This window comes from Bombina bombina, chromosome 1 (assembly GCF_027579735.1).
Source record: "Bombina bombina isolate aBomBom1 chromosome 1, aBomBom1.pri, whole genome shotgun sequence".
Classification (NCBI taxonomy): Eukaryota; Metazoa; Chordata; class Amphibia; order Anura; family Bombinatoridae; genus Bombina; species Bombina bombina.
The window spans coordinates 187,359,861-187,385,664 of NC_069499.1; the positions used below are offsets into that span (position 1 = coordinate 187,359,861).

General features: G+C 39.9%; 1 protein-coding gene across 5 annotated transcripts in view; it reads left to right on the forward strand.

Annotated features, from left to right (window-relative positions):
• Positions 1 to 18,431: 18,431 nt before the first annotated feature.
• Positions 18,432 to 25,804, forward strand: part of RBM25 (RNA binding motif protein 25) — a 183,911-nt gene continuing 176,538 nt past the window's right edge. For 2 of the 5 annotated variants that reach the window (XM_053697776.1, XM_053697781.1), the window contains exons 1-2: positions 18,810 to 18,948; positions 21,775 to 21,889. In XM_053697776.1, the coding sequence (XP_053553751.1) occupies positions 18,925 to 18,948; positions 21,775 to 21,889 (139 nt within the window). In that variant the 5' untranslated portion in view covers positions 18,810 to 18,924. The other 3 variants (XM_053697780.1, XM_053697778.1, XM_053697777.1) reach the window with 3 other exon arrangements.

The window sequence follows — 25,804 nt, forward strand, 5'->3', positions numbered from 1 at the left end:
TTGAAAAAAAGGCTTACAAAATTCTTGAAACCAAGATAAAATATAAACAAAACAATATCAGAATACAATCTTAACAGTGTTTAGCGTGCCTTACAATCTTCGAGCCTTCTAGTGATCGCAAAGGGCCTCTTTTGGACCCCTTAATCTCCATAGAACGGTATTAGGCTCCTTTAGAGTATAAGAGACCACTCATGGATCTCATCCAGTAAACCTCAATTTTATAGAGAGAAGTGTAAGCAAATTAGGTGAACTATAGGGAAAGGGTTTAAGGAAAGTGATAGGAAGAGAGGAATGGGGAAGAGAATGGAGGGGTGGTGTTGCTGTACTTGGTGAGGTAGTTATCGACTACTTTTCCTTTGATTAAGGCAGGTTGACTCGTTAAGAATTCTGTTAGGACAACTAGGGTTTTCATGAGTTTGGCGATGTATTTGTATTTCCCACCTTGTGTATGCTTTTAGGGTGCAGATAGGCATTGATGTTATGGTTCATTTTGTTTAAGCGTGTTTAGTGTAGTGAGTTACAATTTAAGGTAGTGTTCCTATAGTGCTGTAATTTCAGCGTATACCTCCATTTTGGCGTATTTAACAAAGTAAAACTCTTCTAAGTCAAGGAACTCTGAGACTCTCTTGGTCCATAGTATTGTGGAGGGGACCTATGTGCTTCTCCAATTTCTAGCTAATAGGTATCTGGCACTATTAGTCATGATGTAAAAAAGTTTGAGGCAGTGTTTCTGTTTAATGTTAGGAGGTCTACTTAGTAACCAGATTGTGGGGTCTAGAGGGAATTGGGTATCTAGGACTTTTTCTATTTCTCCAATTATGTCCCTCCAGTAATTTTGGACCGCGTTGCACCACCACCACATGTGAGCCAGGTTACCACAGCCATGTCCGCATCTCCAACATTGCTTGGATGTGTTGCTGTATAAACGGTGTAATTTGGTTGGGGAGAGGTACCATCTATGTAAGATTTTTAAATTGATCTCCTGCATGGAGAGTGAGATTGAAGTTTTTGTAATATTTTGGAAAATTATTGTACTGGTTTGGGGTAGGATTGTTATACCTAGTTCATCTTCCCATTTTTCAAGGAAGGGAGGGGTTTGGCCAGGAGAGTTTTGTGTTAGTATTCTATAAATTAATGCAAGAGTATGTGATATTGGGGGGGTCCTTACGCAGAGTTGCTCAAATTGGTTAGTGGTTGGACCATGTTTCTAGAGTGTTCATGTGTTGTTATGAAGTGATGGACGCGGGCATATTGGGACCAATTTTGGAAAAGAGAATATCCCTTGTTAAGCAAGTCTGCTTGTGATAATAATTTTTCATTTGATATGATATAGTGAATAGGGATATCCCTATAGTATGATCCCGGGGTATCTTTTATTGGTGGTGTTCCTAATATGAATTGGCCATTCTCTATGATTGAGGTTAGTGTAGAGGGTTTGGACGATATATAGGGGTGTGTGGCTATTGTGATTTCCCATATTTTATATGTTTCTGCAATCAAATGTGAATTATAGTTAAGCTTAGTAGTCGGTTTGTCGAGGTTCCAGCACTGTTTTCCTAAGTGTGGGATATTTGATAATGAATGTTCTAATTGAACCCATCTTTTATGTTCGTAGTGTATGCACCAGTCGACTATCTTTTGCAAGAATATGGCTTGTCGATACTTTGATATGTTGGGTATGCCTAGGCCTCCTTGGAGTTTTGGGGTTTGCATAGTATTTTTATTTATCCTGGGGGGGCCACGCCGCCAAACAAAATCGCTAAAAGCTTTCTGTAGAGTGGGAATGTAGTTTTTAGGGATCGGGATTGGTAGGGCCTGTAATATGTATAGTAATCTTGGGAATATATTCATTTTTAGAACATTTATTTTGCCCAGCCAGGAGAGCTTCTTAGAGAGCCAAGATGATAGATCCCTGATAATTGCTTTTTGTATTGGTATGTAGTTTTGTGTATAGGTTTGTTCCATAGAGGTGGTTAGTTGTATTCCTAAGTAGTGTAGGGAGTGGGGTCGCCACGTAAATGGCAATAGAGTTTTGATATTTGATAGAGCTGTACTGGGTAAGTTAATATTTAATGCTTCGGATTTGGAAATATTTATAGAAAAGTTGGATAGTGACTGGAAGGTTTGAAATTCCTGTAAGAGGGGGGTTATTGAAGAGTCGGGATTTGTTATCGTGAATAAAATGTCATCGGCAAACAGAGACATTACGTATGTTTGTGTCCCTACTTGTATTCCTCTAATCAAGGGGTTTTGTCTGATTTTTGTGGCCAAAGTTTCTATGAAGCAGGCGAACAGTAAAGGGGAGAGGGGACAGCCCTGCCTTGTTCCATTGGTTATGGTGAATGTATTGGATAGTGTGCCATTGATAAGTAATTTTGCATTAGGGTGGGAATATAAGGCAAATATTCTGTTAATAAACTTAGGTCCTAGGCCCAGCTTGGTTAAAGTGGCTTTGAGGAAGTCCCAGCCAACATGGTCAAGGGCCTTTTCGGCATCTATTGACAGAAGGATCCCTGGGACCACCTTATCCTGCATATATTGAATTAAGTTGAGGGCCCTGACCGTGTTGTCCTTCGCCTCGCGCCTGGGGACAAATCCCACTTGATCCTGATGAATCAGGTCTGGTAGCACCAGATTCATTCTATTAGCCAATACCTTTGCGAAAATTTTTACGTCTGAATTTATTAATGAAATAGGGCGGAAGTGAGAGGGATGTTCTAGTGATTTATTTGGCTTGGGGAGGAGGATGATGTGGGCTTCTAACAATGCAGGGGAAAACTGTTTAGATTCGTCAATGTAATTGAAAAATGAAGTAATGTGGGGGAGTAGCTCTTCCTGGAAGGTCTTATAGTATCGGTTGCTAAAACCATCCGGCCCTGGTGATTTCCTAGATGGGAGATCTTTAATGGCTAATTTGATTTCGTCTGCAGATATAGGGTCCTCTAATTGGTTTTGTTGATTAGTTGTAAGATGAGGCAAATTAAGAGATGATAAGTATGTGTTTATGTCGTCTGATAGAGCTATTTGTGGGCATGCTGAAATGCCAGGGTTGGAGCGCAAGTTATATAGTTTTTGAAAATATGTCCTAAAGGTGTTTGTAATAGCCTGGGTTGAGAAGTGAGTATTATTATTATCGTCCTTGATGTGTAGGATATAGTTTTTTTTCTGTTTTAATCTTAGGTAGCGAGCAAGAGATCTGCCTGATTTATTGCGGCCTTCATAGTTCGCTTGTTGTAAGCGGAGTGCTTGACGTTTATGTTCCTTATTTAGGTAGGACGCCAATTTGTCTTTTGCAGCTTGAATAGAAAGTAGGAGGTTATGGTAGGCCGGGCAGCGTTTATGTTAAGTTTCTAGTTTTTTAATTTCTGAGAGTAGTGTTGATAGAAATGCTTGCTTTTGTTTGTTGATGGAGGCCTTAATGGCCATAAGCTCACCTCGAATTACACATTTGTGGGCTTCCCATATATTTAGCAGGGACGTGTCAGCTATATTATTGCTATATTATTGTGGGCAAAGTATTCCAATATGGACTTAGATATTTGTTGGGATATTGTAGGGTCGGAGAGGAGCTGTTCATCCAATCTCCATATGTAATCTTGTATGGGTTTAGACGGCCATATAAATGTGCCTAATACAGATGCATGGTCCGGCCATGTTATGGGGGTAATTTGGGTAGATGTAAATAATGACAGGCCTGTGACATCCGTGAGGATGTAATCAATTCTGGAGTATTGCTTGTGAGGGTATGAATAGAAGGTATAATCTTCTTTATTAGGATGGTGGGTCCTCCATATGTCTTGTGAGGCTAATTTTTTCAGTGAGGTGAGTGTGCGAGCAATCTGTGAAGCAGGGACTGAGGAATTAGAGGAGGAGCAATCTAAGGGTGGGTTAAGTGGCATGTTAAGGTCTCCGCAAATTATTAAGACTCCTTTCTGGTGCTCTAAAATGAGATTGGTTACATTGTTGATAAATTTGGCTTGCTTAGTATTAGGAGTGTATATAGATACCAACGTGACCGGGCGGCCATATAGTAAGCCTACTAGGATAATGTATCTGCCAGCTTTGTCTCTGAGGATTTTGAGTTCTTTAAAAGGGACATTTTTCTTTATCAGTATTCCCACTCCATGCTTTTTAGATTTGGAATGGGAGGCGTAAAAGCAAGTGCCGAAATTAAATGTGAGGGGCTCTCTACCTTTGCGGAAGTGTGTTTCTTGGAGAAACAACAGGTCTGACCCGTATCTGTTAAAATCTCTCAAAGCCTGTGTTCTTTTTGAGGGAAAGTCCCTTTGCGTTAATAGATTGGATCCGTATTGAATTGGTGGGTGGTTTTCTATGTGAGTGTTCAGCCATTAGGATAATGCGGTGTGAGCTTAAAGTAGTTGTCTGTGAAGTATATTAATTTAGTGTTTTTGTAGGAGTCAGTATGACCGGGTAGTTTGTCAGGTGATAGTATTAAGAGTAGTTTAGTACAGCAGGGGATACAGGGATTAGGTAATAAGGGAAGAGTAAACAAAAACATTGGTAAGAGAAATAAGATGTAGAGGAAGCGTTTCCCCTTCATTGGCTTAGATTAGCATTTCTCAGCAAATAACAATTGATACCAATTGTGGTAACTTGACTAACTTGATTTGTAAATAAAACATTTTCACCTAACATGGTAAAGTAATTCAGTCTATAACAGGTAAACAATACAATACATTGATACTAGCGTGTGGTGCACCATAACAACATTAAACATTAAACATTAAATACCCCCTTAGAATGTGTCGGCCTGTAGACGACCAAGTTGGCTATTGTGATTAGGCGATGGGGGTGGGCATTATAAACACTTAAGATGTAAATTTCTGTTATTAAGAGAAGGTGTAAGTAAACATAACATTATAACTTTAGTAGATCGACATGGTAAGATAAGTAGTTATATAGATTCCCTATGAGCCTTCCTACTCTACCCAAGGATAATGTCAGTTAAGTTCAGGCATTTCCCCAGACATTTGGCAAAGAACGAAAGTTAGTGTACATTAGAGAGTTCACAGTGTCTGTTATAAAGAGGGAATATACAACCTTACTTTCACATGTTTCAGATCTTGCGTTGTGGGGACTCTTGTGGATGAGTTATATAAAAATCATTTAGGCATGGAGTCCTTCGTATTTTTTCTGGATACTTTGGTCCACGTCGGTCTTTGGGTCTTTGATGGGCCATCTTGTGTAGTGTCCCGGGCCGTCGTTGCATGGGAAGGAGGTGCCGGGAAGGTGATGTTGAGATTTTTGGATAGAGCATCTAAGACTTCTGGACCTTTGTAGGCGATGGTTTTGCCGTCTTTATGCACCAGAAGGCTAAAAGGGAAGCCCCAGCGATATTTTATTTTATGTTCTTGCAGGAGGGTTGTAATAAAGCGTAAATTTCGTCTCCTTTCGATGGTAGCTGGACTGAGGTCTTGATAGACCTGGATGGTATGGCCTTGAAATGATATTGATCGTTGACTACGGGCTTGTTTCCACACTGCTTCTTTTTGGTGAAAGTGAGTAAATTTCAAAATCACGTCCCTGGGCGGGCTCGGCGGTGTAGGTTTCGGTCTTAAGGCACGATGGGCCTTTTCTAGAGTTGTTTCAGAGGTCTCCAGTGCAGGTTCCATCTGTTTGAAAAATTGTAGCAGGTAATCAACTAAGGATTCCTGGGTAACATCCTCAGGTATACCTCGAATGCGCAGATTACTGCGGCGACTGCGATTATCAAGGTCTTCGACCTTTAGCTGTAACGATTGGATAATGGAGTCGTGGCAAGGTCTTCGACCTTTAGCTGTAACGATTGGATAATGGAGTCGTGGCAGTTTAGGCATTGGGTATTGTCGCTAACTTGAGATTCTAGGTATTCTTGTCCCTCCTCCAGATATTCAAGTTTAGAGTTCATGTCAGACATATCTTTTCGTAGAGAGGAGATCTCGTTCTTGATAAATGTTTGGCTGTTCTAGTTGCAGCGATATGGCAGCGTGGTCCTGTGTAACTGCTGGGGCGTTTTGGTGCGACTGAGCGCAACAGAGGAGAAGTGACCGAGGCGCTGCTTGTATTTGCGGTATGGAGCGTGTACTGACAGTTTGTCAGGTTAGTTATATAGTGCTGTGCTCTTTACCTTGCTGCGCTGTGTCTTTATTGTTGCGTGGCTTAGTCTGTTCAGGTTGCGCTGTCAAGATGGCGCCTGTGCTAGGCTTGTTGGTCCCGGTTTTTCAAAGGGATCTGTCGGCTCAAATTTGATTGCAGTTTTCAAAAAGAAAGATGTTATACTTGGTGCTTTCAAAATTGCCAGAGCGAAACTACACCATTTATGTGCCAATTGAAGGGGAAAGGCAACGGAGCTCTGTTACAGTGCAGCCATATTCCTGCATGGCTACGCCCCGCCTCCAGGGTAATATTATTTTAATACAGGGATTACCCTCCCGCCTGACACTTTCCACCTCCTGGATACCTCCTAAACAGCTCTCTCCCACACCCACACTCCTGACCACCATTCTGCCAGTATGACGTTTTATTTATTTATTTTTTTATAAATTAATTTTATATATTTATTTATTTTATGCAGTGTAGGATCCCCCTTAAACTCCTACCTTTCTAAACCCCCCTCCTAATGGTGTCCACCATTTTAGGTACTGCCAATTGCAATTGTCTACCAGTAACCAGCTTATAGTTGTTTTTTTATTTTTTATTATTTATTTATTATTTTTTTAATTATTTGTTTATAGTGTAGGGGTACCCCCTCCCACGATCATTATTTGCCCCCCACCCCCACCCCGTTAAACATTTTTCTGTAGCGTAGCACCCCTTCCCTCCCTTCCAATTTTTTTGCCACCCTTTACTCTCACTCCCGCCACCCCTCCACCGCTATGCTGCTTCCACTGGCGCAAACGTTGCAGACAGTGACGCCGACTGTTTCACTCTCAGTAACCAACTGGCAATCTGCCTTCATATGGTTACGGAGCAGGGGTTGTGCTCCATTACCATATAAAACAAATGCCTGCAGCCCAGGAAGAGCAGCTCTCATTTTCACTTGACAACCGAGACTGCATGGGCAGCCTGAAGGTCGGACGTGTATATATATATATATATATATATATATATATGGCATGCAGTATAATGCGCTATGCATCACATGACGTATATATGTCCAATTGGCGCAAGGAGTTAAACAAAGTCCTTATATTCAGGGTTACAGATAAGGGCATATTGCTCACAAAAGTTTACATGGGAAGAAAATACTTAGCACAAACTTAATTTCGGAACATGTCTAAACATAAACTTCAGAGTGATTTTAAGGTATAACCTCGCTTGTAGGAAACAGGGTGAAGCAAAACTTAAACTGCTACTTCTGGCAACCAGGATCACAGGCCTCAGGAAACAAGAAAATAGACTGCTGCTGCTGAAACTGGGAATACAGATACGTTTGCCGCATAAACACATACCACTAGAGGTCAGTACTGTGCAGTACTGTTTTTGAAAGAATAGTCACCAGAGATAAGAACATTATTTTATATTTGTTTAATGTTAGCAAACAGTTGGTGGCAGTATATGACAAGAGTTGTATTTTATGTAACTTTTTGCCACCAATGTTATATGGTAGACATTATTAAGGGTATCTCTGCCCAAAAATTGTTTTATCAAGCAAGATCTATAAACCAATAAAGAAGGGTGGATAAAAATCAACAATTTAAAAAATAAACATAAAAAAAATCAGCTTCTTTTTGATTTAAATAGGATTTTAAATAAATCTACAGGCCCAGATAAAATACATCAAGGGGTTTTACAGGAACTAAGCACTGTTATAGACAAACCTCTACTTAATATTTCAAGACTCATTATCCTCAGGAAAAGTACCCCAGGACTGGCATAAAGCTTATGTGGTGCCACTTTTTAAAAAGGGAAGCAGGGCTGATCCAGGAAGCTATAGACCAGTTAGTCTGAAATCAATAGTGATGAAGATAGTTGAAGGGACTATATTGATGAGTATATTCGTGTAAACAAGATTATGAGTTTAAATCAGCATGGTTTTATGAGAAATAGATCATGTCAAACTACTCTAATTAGATTCTACGTAAGTAAAATATAGATAAAGGGAAATCAGTTGATTGATATATTTGGATTTTGCAAAGGTGTTTGATACAGTGCCACATGAGAGATTAATGTACAAAATGAAGGGACTGGGAATAGCTGAAAATGTTGGCTCATGTATAAATAACTGGATAAAATACAGGGAGCAATGAGTAGTAGTGAATGGATGATACTCAGATTGGACAAAGGTAATCAGTGGAGTCCCCCAGGGATCAATATTGGGCCCTGTTCTTTTTAATATTTTTATTAATGACTTGGAGCAAGTATTAAATAGCAACATCTCTATTTTTCCAGATGATACAAAGTTGTGTAAGGTCATTAGGTCAGGGCAGGATGAACTTGCTTTACAAGGGGATCTACAAAAAATTGAATAATGGGCAGGTAAATAGAAAATGTGATTTAATTCTGGAAGAATTTAAGCTATGAGGAGAGGTTAGCCAAACTGGGTCTGTTTTCACTAGAAAAAAGGCGCTTGAGAGGTAACATAATTACTTTATATAAATATATTCATCATCCAATAGAATGAGAGCTGCTTAAATCCTATTTGAACAGCCAATATGATTTTAGCAGCTCTAATTCCTATTGGCTGATTCAAATTTTACAGCCAATAGGAATGCAAGGGTCGCCATCTTGAATCGCCTACCTTGCATTGAAGATTCAGTGTACGGCGGCAACCGTATGAAGAGGATGCTCCGTGCCGGATGTCTTCAGGATAGACCCGTTCTGCGCCGCCGGGATCAAGATAGAAGATGCCGCCTGGATGAAGATAGAAAAGGCCGTCTGAATGAAGACTTCTCGCCGCCTGGATGAGGACTTCACTGCCTGGATTAAGATAGAAGAGGCTGCCTGGATGAAGACTTCTCGTCACCTGGATGAAGATCGTTCAAGCGGGACTTCAAAAACTGTAAATGGATCTTCAGGGGTTAGTGATTTTTTAAAGGTTTTTTTTGGGTGTTTTTTTTTTTTTTAGCTTAGGGTTTGGGCAGCAAAAGATCTAAATGCCCTTTTAAGGGCAATGCCCATACAAATGCCATTTTCAGGGCATTGGGTAGATTAGTTTTTTTTATAATTAGGTTTATTAGTTTGGGGGGTTGGTTGGGTGGTTGGTTTTACTGTTGGGGGGGTCTTTGTATTTTTTTCAGGGAAAAGAGGTGATATCTTTGGGGAATGCCCCACAAAAGGCCCTTTTAAGGGCTATTGGTAGTTTATTGTAGGCTAGGGTTTTTTTTTTATTTTGGGTGGGCTTTTTTATTTTGATAGGGCTATTAGATTAGGTGTAATTCTTTTTTATTTTGGATAATTTCGTTTGTTATTTTTCATAATTTAGTGTTTGTTATTTATTGTAATTTAGTCTTTTTTATTTTTTGTTATTAGATACAATTTAGTGTTAGGATTTTTTTTAATGTGTAGTTTGGTTTTATTTAATTGGTAGTTAAATAATTGCTGGCTCCAGTTTTGCCAAAGACCTTTTCCACAGTTCCATTCTTTAGAGGATGGACAATTTTACGGCTTTCCAATACGTCAAGAAGTTGGGCAGAACTCAGTCAAGACTCTTGTCAGATCTGAGTCTAGATCTTTACCAGTTTTGTTTGAGCAGGGACATCTCTCTGGGGTCAGATTATCTTCCAGGTCTGTCCAACATGGTGGTGGATTGGTTCTCCTGTCAGTGGAGAGATCTCAGCAATTGGAGACTTCATTGCTCGGTGCTTCTTTATCTCGATTGTATGTGGGGTCCTTTCCTTATCAACCTCTATGCATCTCGGATACATTTTCAGGTCGAGAAGTATTACAGCTGGCTCCCAGACCCTTTCAGTCTGGCTGCAGATGCCTTTTTGCAACAATGGCCTCTTACAGGGTCTTATGCCTTTCTCCCCATCTCGATAAGTCCAAGAGTTGTTCTGCAGTTTTGTTGCCAGGGAGTGGAGTTGTGTCTCCTCATTCCTCTTTGGTTGTCCCAGGCCTGGTTTCTTGAGCTTCTGGAATTGTCTGTGGACCCCCCCCCCCTCGATTATTTTTCCTGATCTTCTTGGAGACACTTAATGCAATTTTTCAATACCTTATTCTTCAGGGTTGCCTTACTTAAGTCGCTTGGCACATTTCAGGGGTTCCTAGTTGACGATGGCCTTTTGCATGCTGCGAGTGACCTACTTAGGGATGCTTGGGCCCCAGGCACCCACGCTGCTTACCTTTTGGCATGGTCAGAATGGTTTCATTGGTGCCTGGAACTGGAGTTGGAGCCTTACTCAGCCTATATTGTGACTGTTCTGAATATATATCAGATTTATTTTCTTTTTGGGCAGTCTTACATTACCATCAACGTTCATCAGTTTGTAGCTTTGACAAAGACCGTTTTCACTGTTTGATTCTTTTCAGGATGGATAATTCGACGGCAGTCCAATGCGTCAACAAGTTGGGCAGAACTAGGTCGAGACACTTGTCAAATCTGACTCTAGACCTTTTTCCAGTTTTGTTTGAGCATGGACATTTCTCTGCAGGCAGATCATCTTCCAGGTCTGTCCAACACAGTGGTGGATTAGTTCTCCCATCAGTGGAGAGATCGCAGCACCACGCCGCTTACCTTTTGGCAGGGTCAGGATGGCTTTTGTCAGATTGCTGTAGTTGTATTTCATTGAAAACCAGATAGTTAATAGGAAGGATCTCAACTGCAGATAATTAACAATAGATAATTTAGGATTAAGTGTATCTATGTCAGTGTTTTCCCTTGATATTTGGTTACAGGAGGTTATAAAAGATTAGTCCTGTAATTCACTATTTTTTAGCAACATTCTTTTTTGAGTTGTGCCAGGAAGAAGATGAGGAAGTTATAATAATATTCCACTCCTCTAACGAGTAAGGTGCTTACTGGTTGCCTGTATTGACTCTGAGAGAACCCAGGGTGTAACCTGCTGCTGTGGAGTGTTTTGGGATGACAGGATTTCTGTGTGAGCAGCGAAGCAAGGATGACGTAGGAGCGGGAGTTCAGGCTACAGCAGTCAGCTGTAAAATTCCTTGCAAAGTCTAGCAGATGACGTACATCTGGGGGCGGAACTGCCCGAGTCCGTTCAAAGTTCAGGAAAACAAATAACAGCGTAACAGTGATATTTCAACAGAAGACTAGAATTAATTTTACAGTCCTTTAGCTTACCGCAATGCGGAATTGAAATCCTTTTAGTAGAGAGCCGGTGGCTGAAACTTCTTGAGTACAGGAATCTTTCAGAAAACAAGTAAGTGATTTGTAGGATATCACGAGTTTGCTGGCAATAGTCAGAGAGGAATGTATCAGCTTGGTGAGTGTTGCAGCAACGCTACAGAGCTAAACAACAAAATTAATTAGCAGGTGGTGTAGGGCTGCACAAGGATTTATAGGGAAGTGTTAAAGGTATACACACCCCCTCCATAGGAACCTGACATGTCCCCCCCTCAACGGGGCTGCATCGCAGCAGAAGGTTGAGGTCTGTCAGGATTGGCACGGTGGAAGTGAGCAATCAAGCGGGAAGCTTGAAGGTTGGTGCAGGGCTCCCAAGTATCTTCATCAGAGGTATAACCCTTCCATCTAACTAAATATTGCAAGCTACCCCGAAAAATCCTCCAATCCAGAATACGACTAATTTCATCAATGTCTTCATCGGTCACAACCGACATTTGCTGCAGATCAGTAGTGGAAGACCTGGTAAGAATATACGGTTTCAGTAGAGAGACGTGGAACATTGGATGTATCTGGTAATCGGGAGGTAAAGCCAATGTTACAGTATTCTTATTTACTACTTTGGTTATCTGCTACGGTCCGATAAATAACTTCGAGAATCTCTTACAGGGAGTCTTCAGTTTCGGGTGTTTCGTTGATAGCCAGACTTTATCTCCAATTTGTTAGAGGGGAGGTTTCCTTCTTCTGGTGTCATAATAGTTCTTATGCTGCTCTTTTTTGAACTTGTCTTGTTGCAAGTTTGATGTTATCTTTTAATGAGGTTTGAATATCCGTTAGGGAGTTGGTCAAGTCATCTATTTGAGTAGAAGTAGTGTTTGAGTCTGGTAACAGGTGAAAGGTTGGATGGTAGCCGTAATTGGAGAAAAAAGGAGATGATTTTGTGGAGGCATTGTCTGCGTTGTTGTAGGCATATTCTGCCATTGGTATGTTATAATACCATTTGTCTTGTTGGTAGGAGCAATAACACCTGATGTACTGCTCAAGCCATTGGTTCACCCTTTCTGTTTGCCCATTAGTTTGGGGGTGGTAAGCTGTACTGCATCAATGGTCGATCTGAAGTACCTTGCAAAGTTGTTTCCAAAAGCGAGAGGTGAACTGAGTGCCTCTGTCAGTCACTAGAACGGATGGCAGGCCATGCAAACGTACGATATGACGTAGGAACAGTTCAGCTGTTTCAGCAGAGGTAGGTAATTTTTTGTAGGATACAAAATGGGCCATTTTAGTGAGTAGATCCACTACAACTAAGATGGTGTTACAACCGTTAGAGATGGGTAGGTCAACAATGAAATCCATGCCTAAGGTTTTCCAAGGTCTATCTGGAAGTGGGAGAGGTGTTAATAACCCGCATGGATGTTTTTTTTCAGATTTTGATGATGTGCATATTTCACACAACACCAAATAATCTTTTACGGTTTGGTTGATCTTTGGCCACCAGTAGTTTATTTTTATTAAGTTTAATGTTTTATGAATTCCAGGATAGCCAGCCAGAGGTGAGTCGTGATGATCACGAAGTATATCATTCCTTCCTGAGGGGGGCATGTAGAGTTTATTCTCAAAGTAATATAAGCCATCTGGTTTAAGTATAAGTTTCTCCTTTGGGTAAGACAGGTCATCTAGTTGCATGGCACTTAGAGATTCATGATAATTAATCATGGTTCCAATAAAATGCTCCAGAGATAATATGGAGTGAGGAGAGGATATTATGGGAAGTCGATTTAAGTTTCTGGAGAGGGCATCTGCCTTTCCGTTTTTTGAGCCGGGTCTGTAGGTTATGTGGAAGTTGAACCTTGTGAAGTACAAGCTCTAACGTAGTTGGCGGGCTGATAAGGTTTTGCTTGATTGCAGATATTCTAAATTCCGATGGTCAGTGTAAACTAGTACAGGAATTTTAGTACCTTCTAGTAGGTGACGCCAGTGTTCAAACGAGGATTTTATGACAAGGATCTCTTTCTCTCTGATGGGATAGTTCAATTCAGGAGCTGTCCTCAACCTAGAGAAGAAGGCAACGGGGTGTAAAGGTCCAGTAGTAGATTTTCGCTGGGAGAGAATGGCACCTAAGGCATACTCCGAGGCATCTACCTCAAGAATGTATTGTAGCCCGGGATCTGAAAATCGGAGTATAGGAGCTGAAACAAATGAGTTATTTAAAAAGGCAAAGGCTTTGTCAGCAGTGGAATTCCAAATTAAGGGAGTTTGTGAACCGGTAAGGCTGCAAAGCGGTTTGTCGATGTTAGAAAACCCTATTATAAACTTGAGATAAAAGTTGGCGAATCCTAAAAAGAGTTGCACATCCTTCTTGCTTTTAGGAACAGGCCAGTTCTTTATGGCATCGACCTTATTGTCTTACATCTTAATTCCAGATGAAGATATGTGATATCCGAGGAAAGAGATTTGTGAGGCATGAAACACACATTTCTCAGGTTTGGCAAATAACTGGTGGGTCCGTAGGCATCCAAGAACCCATCGAACATGTTTCCTGTGGTCTTCAATGTTATCAGAATATATGAGGATGTCGTCCAAGTACACCACCATACATACGTCCAAAAGATCTCTGAAGATGTCACTAATTAAGTATTGAAACGTAGCTGGGGCATTACAGAGCCCGAACGGCATCACGGTATATTCGTATAAGCCATACCGTGTTCTGAACGCCATGAGCCATTTGTCGCCCTCTCTGATTCTGATTAAATTATAGGCTCCTCTTAGATCGAGTTTGGTATATATCTTTGCGTTTCTGAGTCGTTCCACAAGTTCCGGTATTAGAGGTAATGGATACCTATTTTTGACTGTTCTTTTATTGAGCTCCCGGTAGTCGATTATAGGTCTGAGAGAATTATCCTTGTTCCTCACAAAGAAGATGCCAGCACCAGCTGGAGATGTGGATGGCCTGATGAATCCCTTTTTAAGATTCTCCTTGATGTATATTTTCAAATACTCAAGTTCTGGTTGGGACAATGGGTATATGTGTCCCACTGGAATGGAAGACCCAGGTAGCAGCTCTATCGGACAATCATATATTCGATGTGGTGGAAGAGTCTCAGCTTCCTTTTTGCTGAACACATCTGCAAAATCGTGGTATTCATCAGGTAAAGGGATTTCAGTAACCTGCATAAGATTTTGGTGTAGGAAACATGTGTTGTGGCAATAGGATGAGTTGAAGTCCACTTGCAATGTTTCCCAATGTATGGTGGGTTGATGTAATTGGAGCCAAGATAAGCCAAAAACAACAGGAAACAAAGGTGACGGTATGACATCAAATGATATAAATTCTACATGGCCGTGGCTGTGGTGACCTTTATGGGAACAATTTGGTGAGTGATGGGACCTGTGTTAGCAAAAGAACCATCAATAACTCTGATAGAAACAGGTTTTGCTTTCAACACAAGTGGAATTTTATTTTTCTTTATCAATACAGCGTCAAGAAAATTAGAGTATGCTCCTGAGTCCACAATGGCTTCAGTTTGGAGTACTTGCGATCCCACTGTAGAGAAAGAGATATGGTACAATAAGCTGCATTAGTGACTATTTTTCTTTATCAATACAGCGTCAAGAAAATTAGAGTACGCTCCTGAGTCCACAATGGCTTCAGTTTGGAGTACTTGGCGATCCCACTGTAGAGAAAGAGATATGGCACAATAAGCTGCATTAGTGACTTTACTAGCAAAACATCCACTTAAAAAGAGGTTTTTTGTTTTCTACGAATCCTACTGGCTGTAAGGGTCCCTTCATAAAACCCAATTCCATAGGGACGGGTAAATCTTTAGATGGAGAGGTAGAACCTTGAGGAGGATAGTATCTGCTTGAGGTATCGGGTAGTTGGCGTTCAGCACGCCTCTCTCTGAGACGTTGGTTGATCTGGATAGAAAGATTTATCAACCCCTCCAAAGTTCTAGGGAGCTCTATGCGTTCCAATTAGTCTTCGAGGGGTTCAGATAACCCGAGCCTGTACTGATTACGTAGGGCAACCTCGCTCCACTCTGAATCAGTTATGTAAAGCTTGAACTCTGTTACATATTCCTCTACAGGCCGTCTGCCTTGTTTTAATGCCCGCTTTTTAACCTCTGCGGAGAGCTGCTTTTGAGTGTCTTCGTATAACATGCTCATTTGAACGAAGAAATCTGTGAGTGAGCCTAGTATTAGATTCTCTTTCTCAAATAATAAGTCCGCCCATGTCCTAGGCTCAGTAATAACAGTCATGACCTTTATTCTTTTGTTGTAATAGGTCTTTGGTCTCATTTGGAACAGGAGATTGCATGCAGTTTTAAACTGCCTGAAAGAGGATCTGTCTCCAGAGAATTTTTCGGGTAAACATGTCTGTGGTTCAGGAGTTGTATCTCTAATTATTGCTTTTAGACTATCGTTCTGTATCTGCAGTTCTCTTAATCCCTGAGATAACTGCTCGACACGCTGGGATAAATTATAGACAACAGAAGGTATATCTGCTGGATCCATAGTTTAGGGCTAATTAATATGTCAGATTGCTGTAGTTGTATTTCATTGAAAACCAGATAGTTAATTGGAAGGATCTCAACTGCAGATAATTAACAATAGATCATTTAGTATTAAGTTTATCTATGTCAGTGTTTTCCCTTGATATTTGGTTACAGGAGGTTATAAAAGATTAGTCCTGTAATTCACTATTTTTCAGCAACGTTCTTTTTTTGAGTTGTGCCAGAAAGAAGATGAGGAAGTTATAATAATATTCCAATCCTCTAACGAGTAAGGTGCTTACTGGTTGCCTGTATTGACTCTAAGAGAACCCAGGGTGTAACCTGCTGCTGTGGAGTGTTTTGGGATGACAGGGTTTCTGTGTGAGCAGCGAAGCAGGGATGACGTAAGAGTTCAGGCTACAGCAGTCAGGTGTAAGATTCCTCGCAAAGTCTAGCAGATGACGTACAGCTGGGGGCGGAACTGCCCGAGTCCGTTTAGAGTTCAGGAAAACAAATAACAGCGTAACAGTGATATTTCAACAGAAGAATAGAATGAATTTTACAGGAGGTAAAGTCCTTTAGCTTACCGCAATGCGGAATTGAAATTCAGATGGTATGTAGGAGTAGTCTTTACAGTGTATTTGTAGACAGATCACAGTGTATCCAGAAACACGGAGGAGGCAGTGAATTCCGATTTGAATATGGCAACAAAATTCCTTTTAGTAGAGAGCCGGTGGCTGAAACTTCTTGAGTACAGGAATCTTTCAGAAAACAAGTGATTTGTAGGATATCACGAGTTTGCTGGCAATAGTCAGAGAGGAATGTATCAGCTTGGTGAGTGTTGCAGCAACGCTACAGAGCTAAACAACAAAATTAATTAGCAGGTGGTGTAGGGCTGCACAAGGATTAATAGGGAAGTGTTAAAAGTATACACACCCCCTCCATAGGAACCTGACACTTTATTGGTACCTAGAATGGGAGTTGGAGCCTTAATTTAATGTGACTGTTCTGAATTTCCTATTAAATTTATTCTCTCTTGGGTGGTCTTACAGGTCCATCAATGTTCATCACACAGCCATTGCGGCCAGTCATCTTCCTGTTGATTTTCTGTGGGCCAGCATCCCCTAGTCTGTCACCTGCTTTGTGGCATTCGTCCCCAGTGGCCTCCTGAACCAAGATATTCTTCCTTGTGGGATGTTTCTTTTGTCCTCACTTTTTAAGGGCCTGGCTTCTGAATTCCTCTCTGTCGTTGAAACAGTTGTTGGCTAAGCCTGCACTTTCATTGTGTTTGGTCTCTTTTTGTCGTGTCTCAGATGTTAGAGCTCTGTAAGTTGATTCTTAGCAGTTAACTCTGAATGGGGTTTATTTTGTTGTCCATAGGACTAAGACGTCTTCCTCTTTCATTTCTTACCCGTTTTTCCCTGTGGAGCCTCATCTTTGCATGTTGTTGTGCTTACACACTTTCTTGGACTGCAGCACTTCTCTTCGTTGTTTGGGAGAGTCTCCGATTTTTATTTCCTATGTGCCTCTCTTTTGCTGTTTCCTCTTCTACTCATGCCCATTGGATCCTATAGGAGGCTATTATTCCAGCTTATTTTGGGGTGCACTCTGTCAGGGGTGCTGCTGCCTTTTTTGGCTGGTGGTTCTCTTCAAGAGATTCCGAATGCTGAAGACTGGTTTTCTGTCCGGTATTGCATTTTTTCCCTTCACATTAAAAAAGCAAAATATTAAACCTTCTGTCTTGAAATAAAATAGAGATTATTCTAGCTTGAGTGATTGAATTATCAAGATTTAATTAAAGACAGAAGACAAATATTTTCCCTCCCTTCTCTGTGTCTTCTATGTAAACCCTTGCGTGCCAGGGTTAACGTGTCTACATCGGAACAACTGTTCCAATGTAAACAAATTGAAATCTCACAATCGTGCACGAGATTTCAATGATGGGATTGCGTCAGGGGGGCGTCCCTATGATGCTAGGCACGCCCTCCAGACCGCGATTCCATCAGGGAAGCGCCAGTGGCTTCAGGAAAGCCAAGCGGTTAGGACGTTGTATTCTGTCCTTCTGCGCAAAAAAGCCCAGCAAAATTCGGACAAAATACAACGTCCTAACGACGTTAAAAGGTTAAACATAAAAAAAAATGTTTGTTTTATTCTGTTCCTTATTCCACCTACTGTGAAGATGCTAATTGGGAGACATGCTAATGGGGAGTATTGGTTTAGAGGTGGAAACGTCACCTCACTGAGAAAAGAGTGCTGTGCTGTGGACGGCTGGAGGCGCGGACTTTAGTGAGGAGCCACAACACAGAAAGGGTGAGCTTAGCACCCTTTTTTTTAGAAACTCATAACTCAAAGTCCAGTTTATTTTTTGTTGTGGTAAGTCCTAGCGTTTTTTAAACACTCAGATACCATCACTTTAAAATTTGATTCCTATCAGGATCTTAATCATTACCATTTACGTACTAGGCAAGATCATAACTAAATAGAACACCACAGCATTTTGAAATGTAGGTGTAACTACTAAAGCTTGAAAGTAAAAAAAAAGTACATCAACTGATCAGTGCAAACTTGGTCATATCAATATGTCAGCCTCTTCCTTCTATCCTTTCTGAAGATGGTGGTGGCACTGGTGGCTACCATGTCCCCTCCCACTCAACTTCCCAGACGTCTCCTCCTTCCGTACCGCTTTGCATGCTGGGCTTTGTGTGCGGCGCTGCAGCGTGAGTGCGGCCTAGTAGAGGAGTAGAAGCCGAGGTTAGAGCGGCCGGCGCGACGGAATTTTTGGTTGGCAGAAGTGCGCACGGCGGGTAAAAGGTTCTGTCTTCGCACCAAGGCAGTGACACGGCTTTAGCCAGCGGGGCGGGTGAGTGAAGGCCTCAGGGGTCACAGTGTATGTGTACCGTGGTGTCGGGAAACGGAGCGGTGAATCCGCTTCCTTTTTGTAACCTTACAAAGGGGCTGGCGAGAGGCCCTATCTCCCTTGGTTTTTTTTTGTGCCGCTATAACCAAAGGCAGGAGGAGAAAAGTCTCTGACCAGACGATTCCTTCTTCCGGCCCAAAAGGCTTATCTGCAGGTAACCGCACCACCCGGCTGGGATCATGGCGGGACCACGACCCTAGATCCAGAATTACGTTTTTTTTTAAATTTTTATTTACATTAGTCTGAGAAATATTCATGAATTAACCCTTTTCGTTATGCATTGCTTCCGCAACTTTCTGGTTAGTTCAGTTTTTATAATCCTGCTGTAATTCACATACGTCTTAGAGTTGTTTCCCTGTTTTCCCCATACGTAGTGCAAAACGATCTCATTCAATCTGTGTGGCCGCTGTGGCGTGACTCCCCTACACATGTAATGATGGATACGTCTTTTATATGAGTTCATATCTTAGTTTGGTTTTAGGTCTGATGTAAAAAATTATACCAAAACAAATGTAATTTAATATAGGGGTTTATCTATCTTTATATCCATCCTCTCAGGAGACTGATGAAAAGTTAAAGAGCCACATTTTATGTTTTTTTAGGAGACCGGAGAGTATTTGAGCTTATCTCTCAAATTGTAAGAAGTGCAAATCTACTTGAGTCTTAGGAGCTACTAACAATATTTAGAAGCCATATGTATGTTTTAGTCTATCAGTTTTATTTATAAATATGCATAGAATAATAGGTTATGTTGAAAGTAAAATTTTAAGAGCTGTGTGACTTTGTAAAGTGCCGTTTTGTTTTTATGACATGCTTAAATCTTCTGTATGGTGTCCCAAGGTTCGATAAGTCTTGAGGTTTGAATCAATAAGTTTGTTATGTGCATATTTGCTTCAAGTTGCATCCTGTTGCAGGAATACCTACAGTGGCACTGAAAACAAATATGCTGTCACACCACTTTGGGCTACCACCATATTGTTTGTTTTTCTTGGCCACAATTGTACATACATTATTTTTCTTTTTCACTTGTTGATTTTGTGTATGTGTGTATATGATCACTCACACCACACAGCTTTCTAAGAAAAAATAGCTTAACTTTCAAGTTTTGTTAAAGGGATACTAAACCCAACATTTTCTCTCTTGATTCAGATAGAGCATGTCATTTTAAGCAACTTTCTAATTTACTCCTATTATCAAATGTTCTTCATTCTTTTGCTATCTTTATTGAAAAGCAGGAATGTAAGGCTTAGGAGACGGCCCATTTTTTTTTCAGTACCTGGGTTACGCTTGCTTATTGGTGACTAAATGTAGGATACTGAACCAAAAATGGGCCAGCTCCTAAGCGTTACATTCCTACATTTTAAATAAAGATAGCAAGAGAACCAAGAAAAAATCATAATAGGAGAAAATTAGAAAGTTTCTGAAAATTGCATGCTCTATCTGAATCATGAGAGAAAACAATTGGGTTTAGTATTCCTTTAACAGCCCTTCATATTTTAAAAGCTGGTTACAGTAGGCCATTGAGTATTAATATTAAAAAGATTATCAATTTGGCGCATCACTTAACGAGGCAGTAAACACCTTGGTATTTTAATATACATTTAGTTGTGGTGTTTTGCCTCTAAATTTAATTTAGCTCTGTCTTAGAGCTGTGAATTCACACTGCAGACTTCCTGAGGCTAGCCCTGCCACATATCTTTCCCCAATTGGCTTTAGCTTGTAACAACTGCAAAACAATGCACTTTATACTAACATAACTGTTGCTAACCTTATTGTCTGCAGACTCAAATCGGGATTGGCTCCTCTAAAAAAGACAAGTGGTAGGGAAGTATGGCTATTGAAAAATAATTGCAGCAAGAAAGACGTTTGTTTCTAAAATCTTTAGACTTGGCTGATCTAGTATTTTATAGCAAGACAACAGAAATGTATTGTAATTACAAGGTGTTTACTGTTCCTTTTAAAAAAGTTAGCCACCTCTGATTTAGCATATGGATACCCCTACTAATTACTGAGTTCAGGTGTCTCACTCACACTCAACCGGTACATAAAACCCGGCACATGTAGCAGCATTGCAAAACAGCAACATATTGACGACTGTCTCTCAGGGATTTTCCAACCTGGCCCCTAGCCTTTCTCGGTCCTTTTTTTTTTTTTTTCACTACATTTTACGTTATACGATATAAGGCCAAGTGAAAAGGAAACAGTACCTAGTTCTACCTCTTTTCAAACAGTTCATGGTTTTAACTAGATATACTTTTTTCTTTCATGATTCGGATAGAGCATGCCATTTTAAGCAACTTTCTAATTTACTCCTATTAATTTTTCTTCGTTCTCTTGATATCTTTAGGAATGTGAGCTAAGCAGCAGAGATATGAGGCGGCATTCAAGAGCTCAGAAATTAGCATATGCTCCTATCTAGGTTTACCTTTCAACAAAGAATACCAAGAGAACAAAACAAATTTGATGATAAAAGTAAATTGGAAAGTTGTTTAAAATTGCATGCTGTCTGAATCATGAAAGTTTAATTTTAAGTAGACCGTTCCTTTAAGTGTTCGCATTTAATAGGGCCTTGTAAACGTAAATAATGGGCATGTGCATTTGGCAATTCGTTTAATGAACGAATATGAATTTGGCCGCGGGTAGCGGCTTTCTGTTTTTTTTGTGCCAAATTTTATTTTTGCAAAAGTGCAACACACAAAAATTTGGATTTACACAGATCTTTGTGTGTTACTCATTCTCACTAATAAATCCGTGTCTGCTGCTTATGAAACTAATTACCAAATGCACAGGCCTAGTCAATAAACCTGTAACACCACCAGTAGTGGTTACATGTAGATCGCGGGTTGTATAGAAAATTATATACACATTTTTAATCAATTAGGAGCCAAAATTCTAGGAACCTTGACTCCTGCGATTAGACAGGCTCTGTGTGTTTGTACTTTTGCCATTTTATATGAAAACGGAATACATTTGTTCAACTATGTTTTAATATATATTTTTTAATTTATGTTAATAAGACTAAAAACTATTTTGGTGTTTGAAAATGCATTCTGTAAAATGCACTGCATTGTTTACAAATTGCAGATCTGCTGTGCATATGCCTAAATAGTCACTTTGTTTTGTAGGTTTATACAAAAAACATGTCTTACCCACCACATCTGAACCGCCCACCAATGGGTATTCCAGCTCTTCCTCCAGGGCTCCCACCTCCTCAGTTCCCTGGTTTCCCTCCACCTCCCGGTAAGTAACATTTAAAGGACCAGTCAACACAGTAGATTTGCATAATCAACAAATGCAAGATAACAAGACAATGCAATAGCACTTAGTCTGAACTTCAAATGAGTAGTAGAATTTTTTTCTGACAATTTTAAAAGTTATGTCTTTTTCCACTCCCCCTGTACCATGTGACAGCCATCAGCCATTCACAAATGCATACACGTACCATGTGACAGCAATCCATGATTCACAAATGCACACACTTATTCTTGCACATGCTCGGTAGGAGCTGGTGACTCAAAAAGTTTAAATATAAAAAGAATGTACACATTTTGTTAATGGAAGTAAATTGGAAAGTTGTTTAAAATGGCATGCTCTATCTGAATCATGAAAGTTTAATTTTGATTGAGTGTCCCTTTAAACAAAAAGTGTATGATTTTCCTTGTTGTAGTGTATTTTAAGGTTGGTTTCATGATTAAGGAACATTTAACTTTTATACATTTGCAAAGTACAGATTGACAATTGAACACTGCATCGCATGATCTTTATGCAAACTAAATTTTTAAGTGCTTTTAAAACTCACTAACACAATTTGCATGTTTTAAACCGATGGACTAACCCTTTAAAGCCTATTGAGTATTGTTTCTTATCTCTGTTAGTATGGCTCGTTTAAGGCAAATACAATTAAGATCCTGCACTGATCAGTCATTGTGTAGCGTGTTTCAGGATCAATTTTCGCTGTTTATGATAAATAATGAAAGGTTTAAGGGATACTAAACCCAATTTTTTTCTTTAACGATTCAGATAGAGCATACAATTTAAGCAACTTTCTAATTTACTCCTAATATTTTTTCTTCATTTTCTTGCTATCTTTGTTTAAAAAGCAGGAATGTAAAGCTTAGCAGCCAGCCCATTTTAGGTTCAGCACCCTGGATAGCGATTGCTTATTGGTGGCCACATTTAGCAAACCAATAAGCAAGCATAACCCGGGTTCTGAAGTAAAATTGGACCGGCTCCTAAGCTTTTCATTCCTGCAATTTAAATAAAGATTGTAAGAGAACAATGAAAAATTGATAATAGGAGTAAATTAGAAAGTTGCTTAAAATTGCATGATCTATCTGAATCTGAAAGAAAAAAAACTGGGTTTAGTGTCTATTGAAGAAAAATTAATAATTTTATGAGATAAGATTTTGGTTTTAAACAAGGTACCCAGCTGTACATAAAATTATTTTTTTATTAGGACTGCTAAATGTTTAGCAGATATAGTTTCTTTCCTTTCATATGCGTGATGGAAATGGCCTTTTAACCACACACAGTAGCGAATTAGAATAACATAGCGGAGCTGGGGATTTTATATACAAATCTCAATTTGTTCACTGTTCTGTTTCTCTTTTTTTTTTTTTTTTTTTTTTTTTTTTTTTAAACATTAGTGCTGTCTTATCTTTTCTATGAACTTAAAGGGATATTCATTAATGAGCAACTTTTAAACATTTTTTTTTCTTTTAATCTGTTTACATTTAAATACCACTGAGTAAGTGTACACCCAGGTATCTATTGCACACTAGCTCATAGGCACAGTTCTCACTGAAAAAGATGGTTTGTTTCCTACAAGAACATCCTGTAAAAAAATAAAAACAAGTGTAGTATGAATTTTTATGAACTTTCTTTGCTCAATCTAAGAATATAATGCTCCTGTAATCTGTGTCCAGTGCTTATGCTACCTGTGCAAAAACAAGCACATTAGAGACAGTTTACTCAAAAAATTTCTCCCCTTTAATTTGTTCCCAATGATCCACTTTACCTGCTGGAGGGTATTAAATTGTTTAAAAGTAGCTCCTTTACCCTTAAATTGGCAATTGAAATAGTTGATTTAGCATTTGGTATCCCCGCCTATTCTGAAAGTTTGTGGCCGCAGGTCCAAGCTATAGATAAACTGTGTAAACACAGCCAGCAGAAGAAATTACACTCCCAGTGGGATATAGCAGAGATAAGGTAATAAAATGTTGATTTTCCATTGTTCTCTCCAAGTACTGGTGGTTGTTTTATGGACAGATATAAGATAAAGAAGCAGGTATATGTACACAATGTGATACAGTAATGAGATCTGATTGTACATACAAGCTCAACCCATTTTATTAGGTTGTGGCTTCAAAACACAAAATCAGAGCTTTAACCCTTTAAGGACACAGCTTTCTGTTTGCTCAATTGTTTTATGACGGAAAAATTCTGTCATATGTCCTTAAGAGGTTAATATACACAAAAAAAACCATACATTTTTTACTCTGCAGTTGGTAAACAAAGCAATTGTAAACACATTAAGGGAAAACTATTTTTCAGTATACTGTCCCTTTTAACCCTTTCATGACAGGGTTAAAGTGTCTACATCGGAACACCTGTTCCGATGTAGACAAATTGAAACTACGCGATCGTGCATACGATCGCGAGATTTCAATTATTGATCGCATCTGGGGGGCGTCACTACAACCCTAGGAACGCCCTCCAGACCGCGATCAAGTCCTTGAAGCGCAGAAGGCTTCAGGACAGCCGTTTGATATGACGTTCTATTCCGTCATAACGGCTTTAAAGCCCAGTGTAAATATGACGGAATATAACGGCGTTAAAAGGTTAAGTAAAAATTAAACTTCCATGATTCGGGTAGAGCATGCAACTTTCCAATTTGCTTTGTTTTTGTATCTTTTATTGAAGAGTAAAACTGGGTAGGCTCATAAAAGCTCAGGAGTGTGCACGTGTCTTTAGTACTCTATAGCAGCAGCGTTTTGCAACATTGTATAAAAAAGCTACAAATAACATTGCAAAAACACTGCGGTGTGTGTATACAGGTGGCCATCGGTTTACGCCGGTTCAATTTACGCCGTTTCAGAATAACGACCTTTTTTTTTTTTCCAGTCATGTGACTGCTATTGAAAAGCTTTGGAAAGCAGTGCACTAATTAAAATAGCCAGTAGGTGGAGCTGTCCGCTTGTTTTGCAGCAAAGTTATGCAACTTAGACTGAAATTTATCTGTGTACACAGAGCAGAAATGTAGCTATCGAGCAACAAGATTTAGCAGCCACTTCCCTATTATCTTCCTGTTCAGCTGCTTGAGGTGAGGGTGCCTATCTGCTTATTAATCACTGCAGACTGAAATGCACAGAATAGGTGCAGACCCAATATTATCTAACATGCTAACAATGCAGAGAACTGATTACTGAAAAATGCAAGTAAAAAAACTTTTTTGTTCATAAATCTTAGTTTGATGATGATGCAGTCTGTTGTGTGATTATTTAATTAGGTGCTGTTAGCAAATGTTTTTGTTAATTAAACTTAGTTTGATGATGATACACTCTATATTATTAGGTTTATAATGATGTTTAGCATTTAAAGTCTTCATTTCAAAGCTTTAAAAATAATGTATTTGGTGTTACTTATGACAATTTTGAGGGGCCTGGAACCTAACTCCCTCACTTCCCATTGACTTACATTATAAATTGGATTTCAATTTACAACGGTTTTGATTTGCAACCATTCCTCCTGGAACCTAACCCCGGCGTAAACTGAGGGCTACCTGTATATACACACACACACACGCCACCTGTATACACACACACACACACACACACGCCACCTGTATATACACACACACACACACGCCACCTGTATACACACACACACACACACGCCACCTGTATACACACACACACACACGCCACCTGTATATACACACACACACACGCCACCTGTATACACACACACACACACGCCACCTGTATACACACACACACACACGCCACCTGTATACACACACACACACACGCCACCTGTATACACACACACGCCACCTGTATACACACACGCCACCTGTATACACACACACACACGCCACCTGTATACACACACACACACGCCACCTGTATACACACACACACACGCCACCTGTAT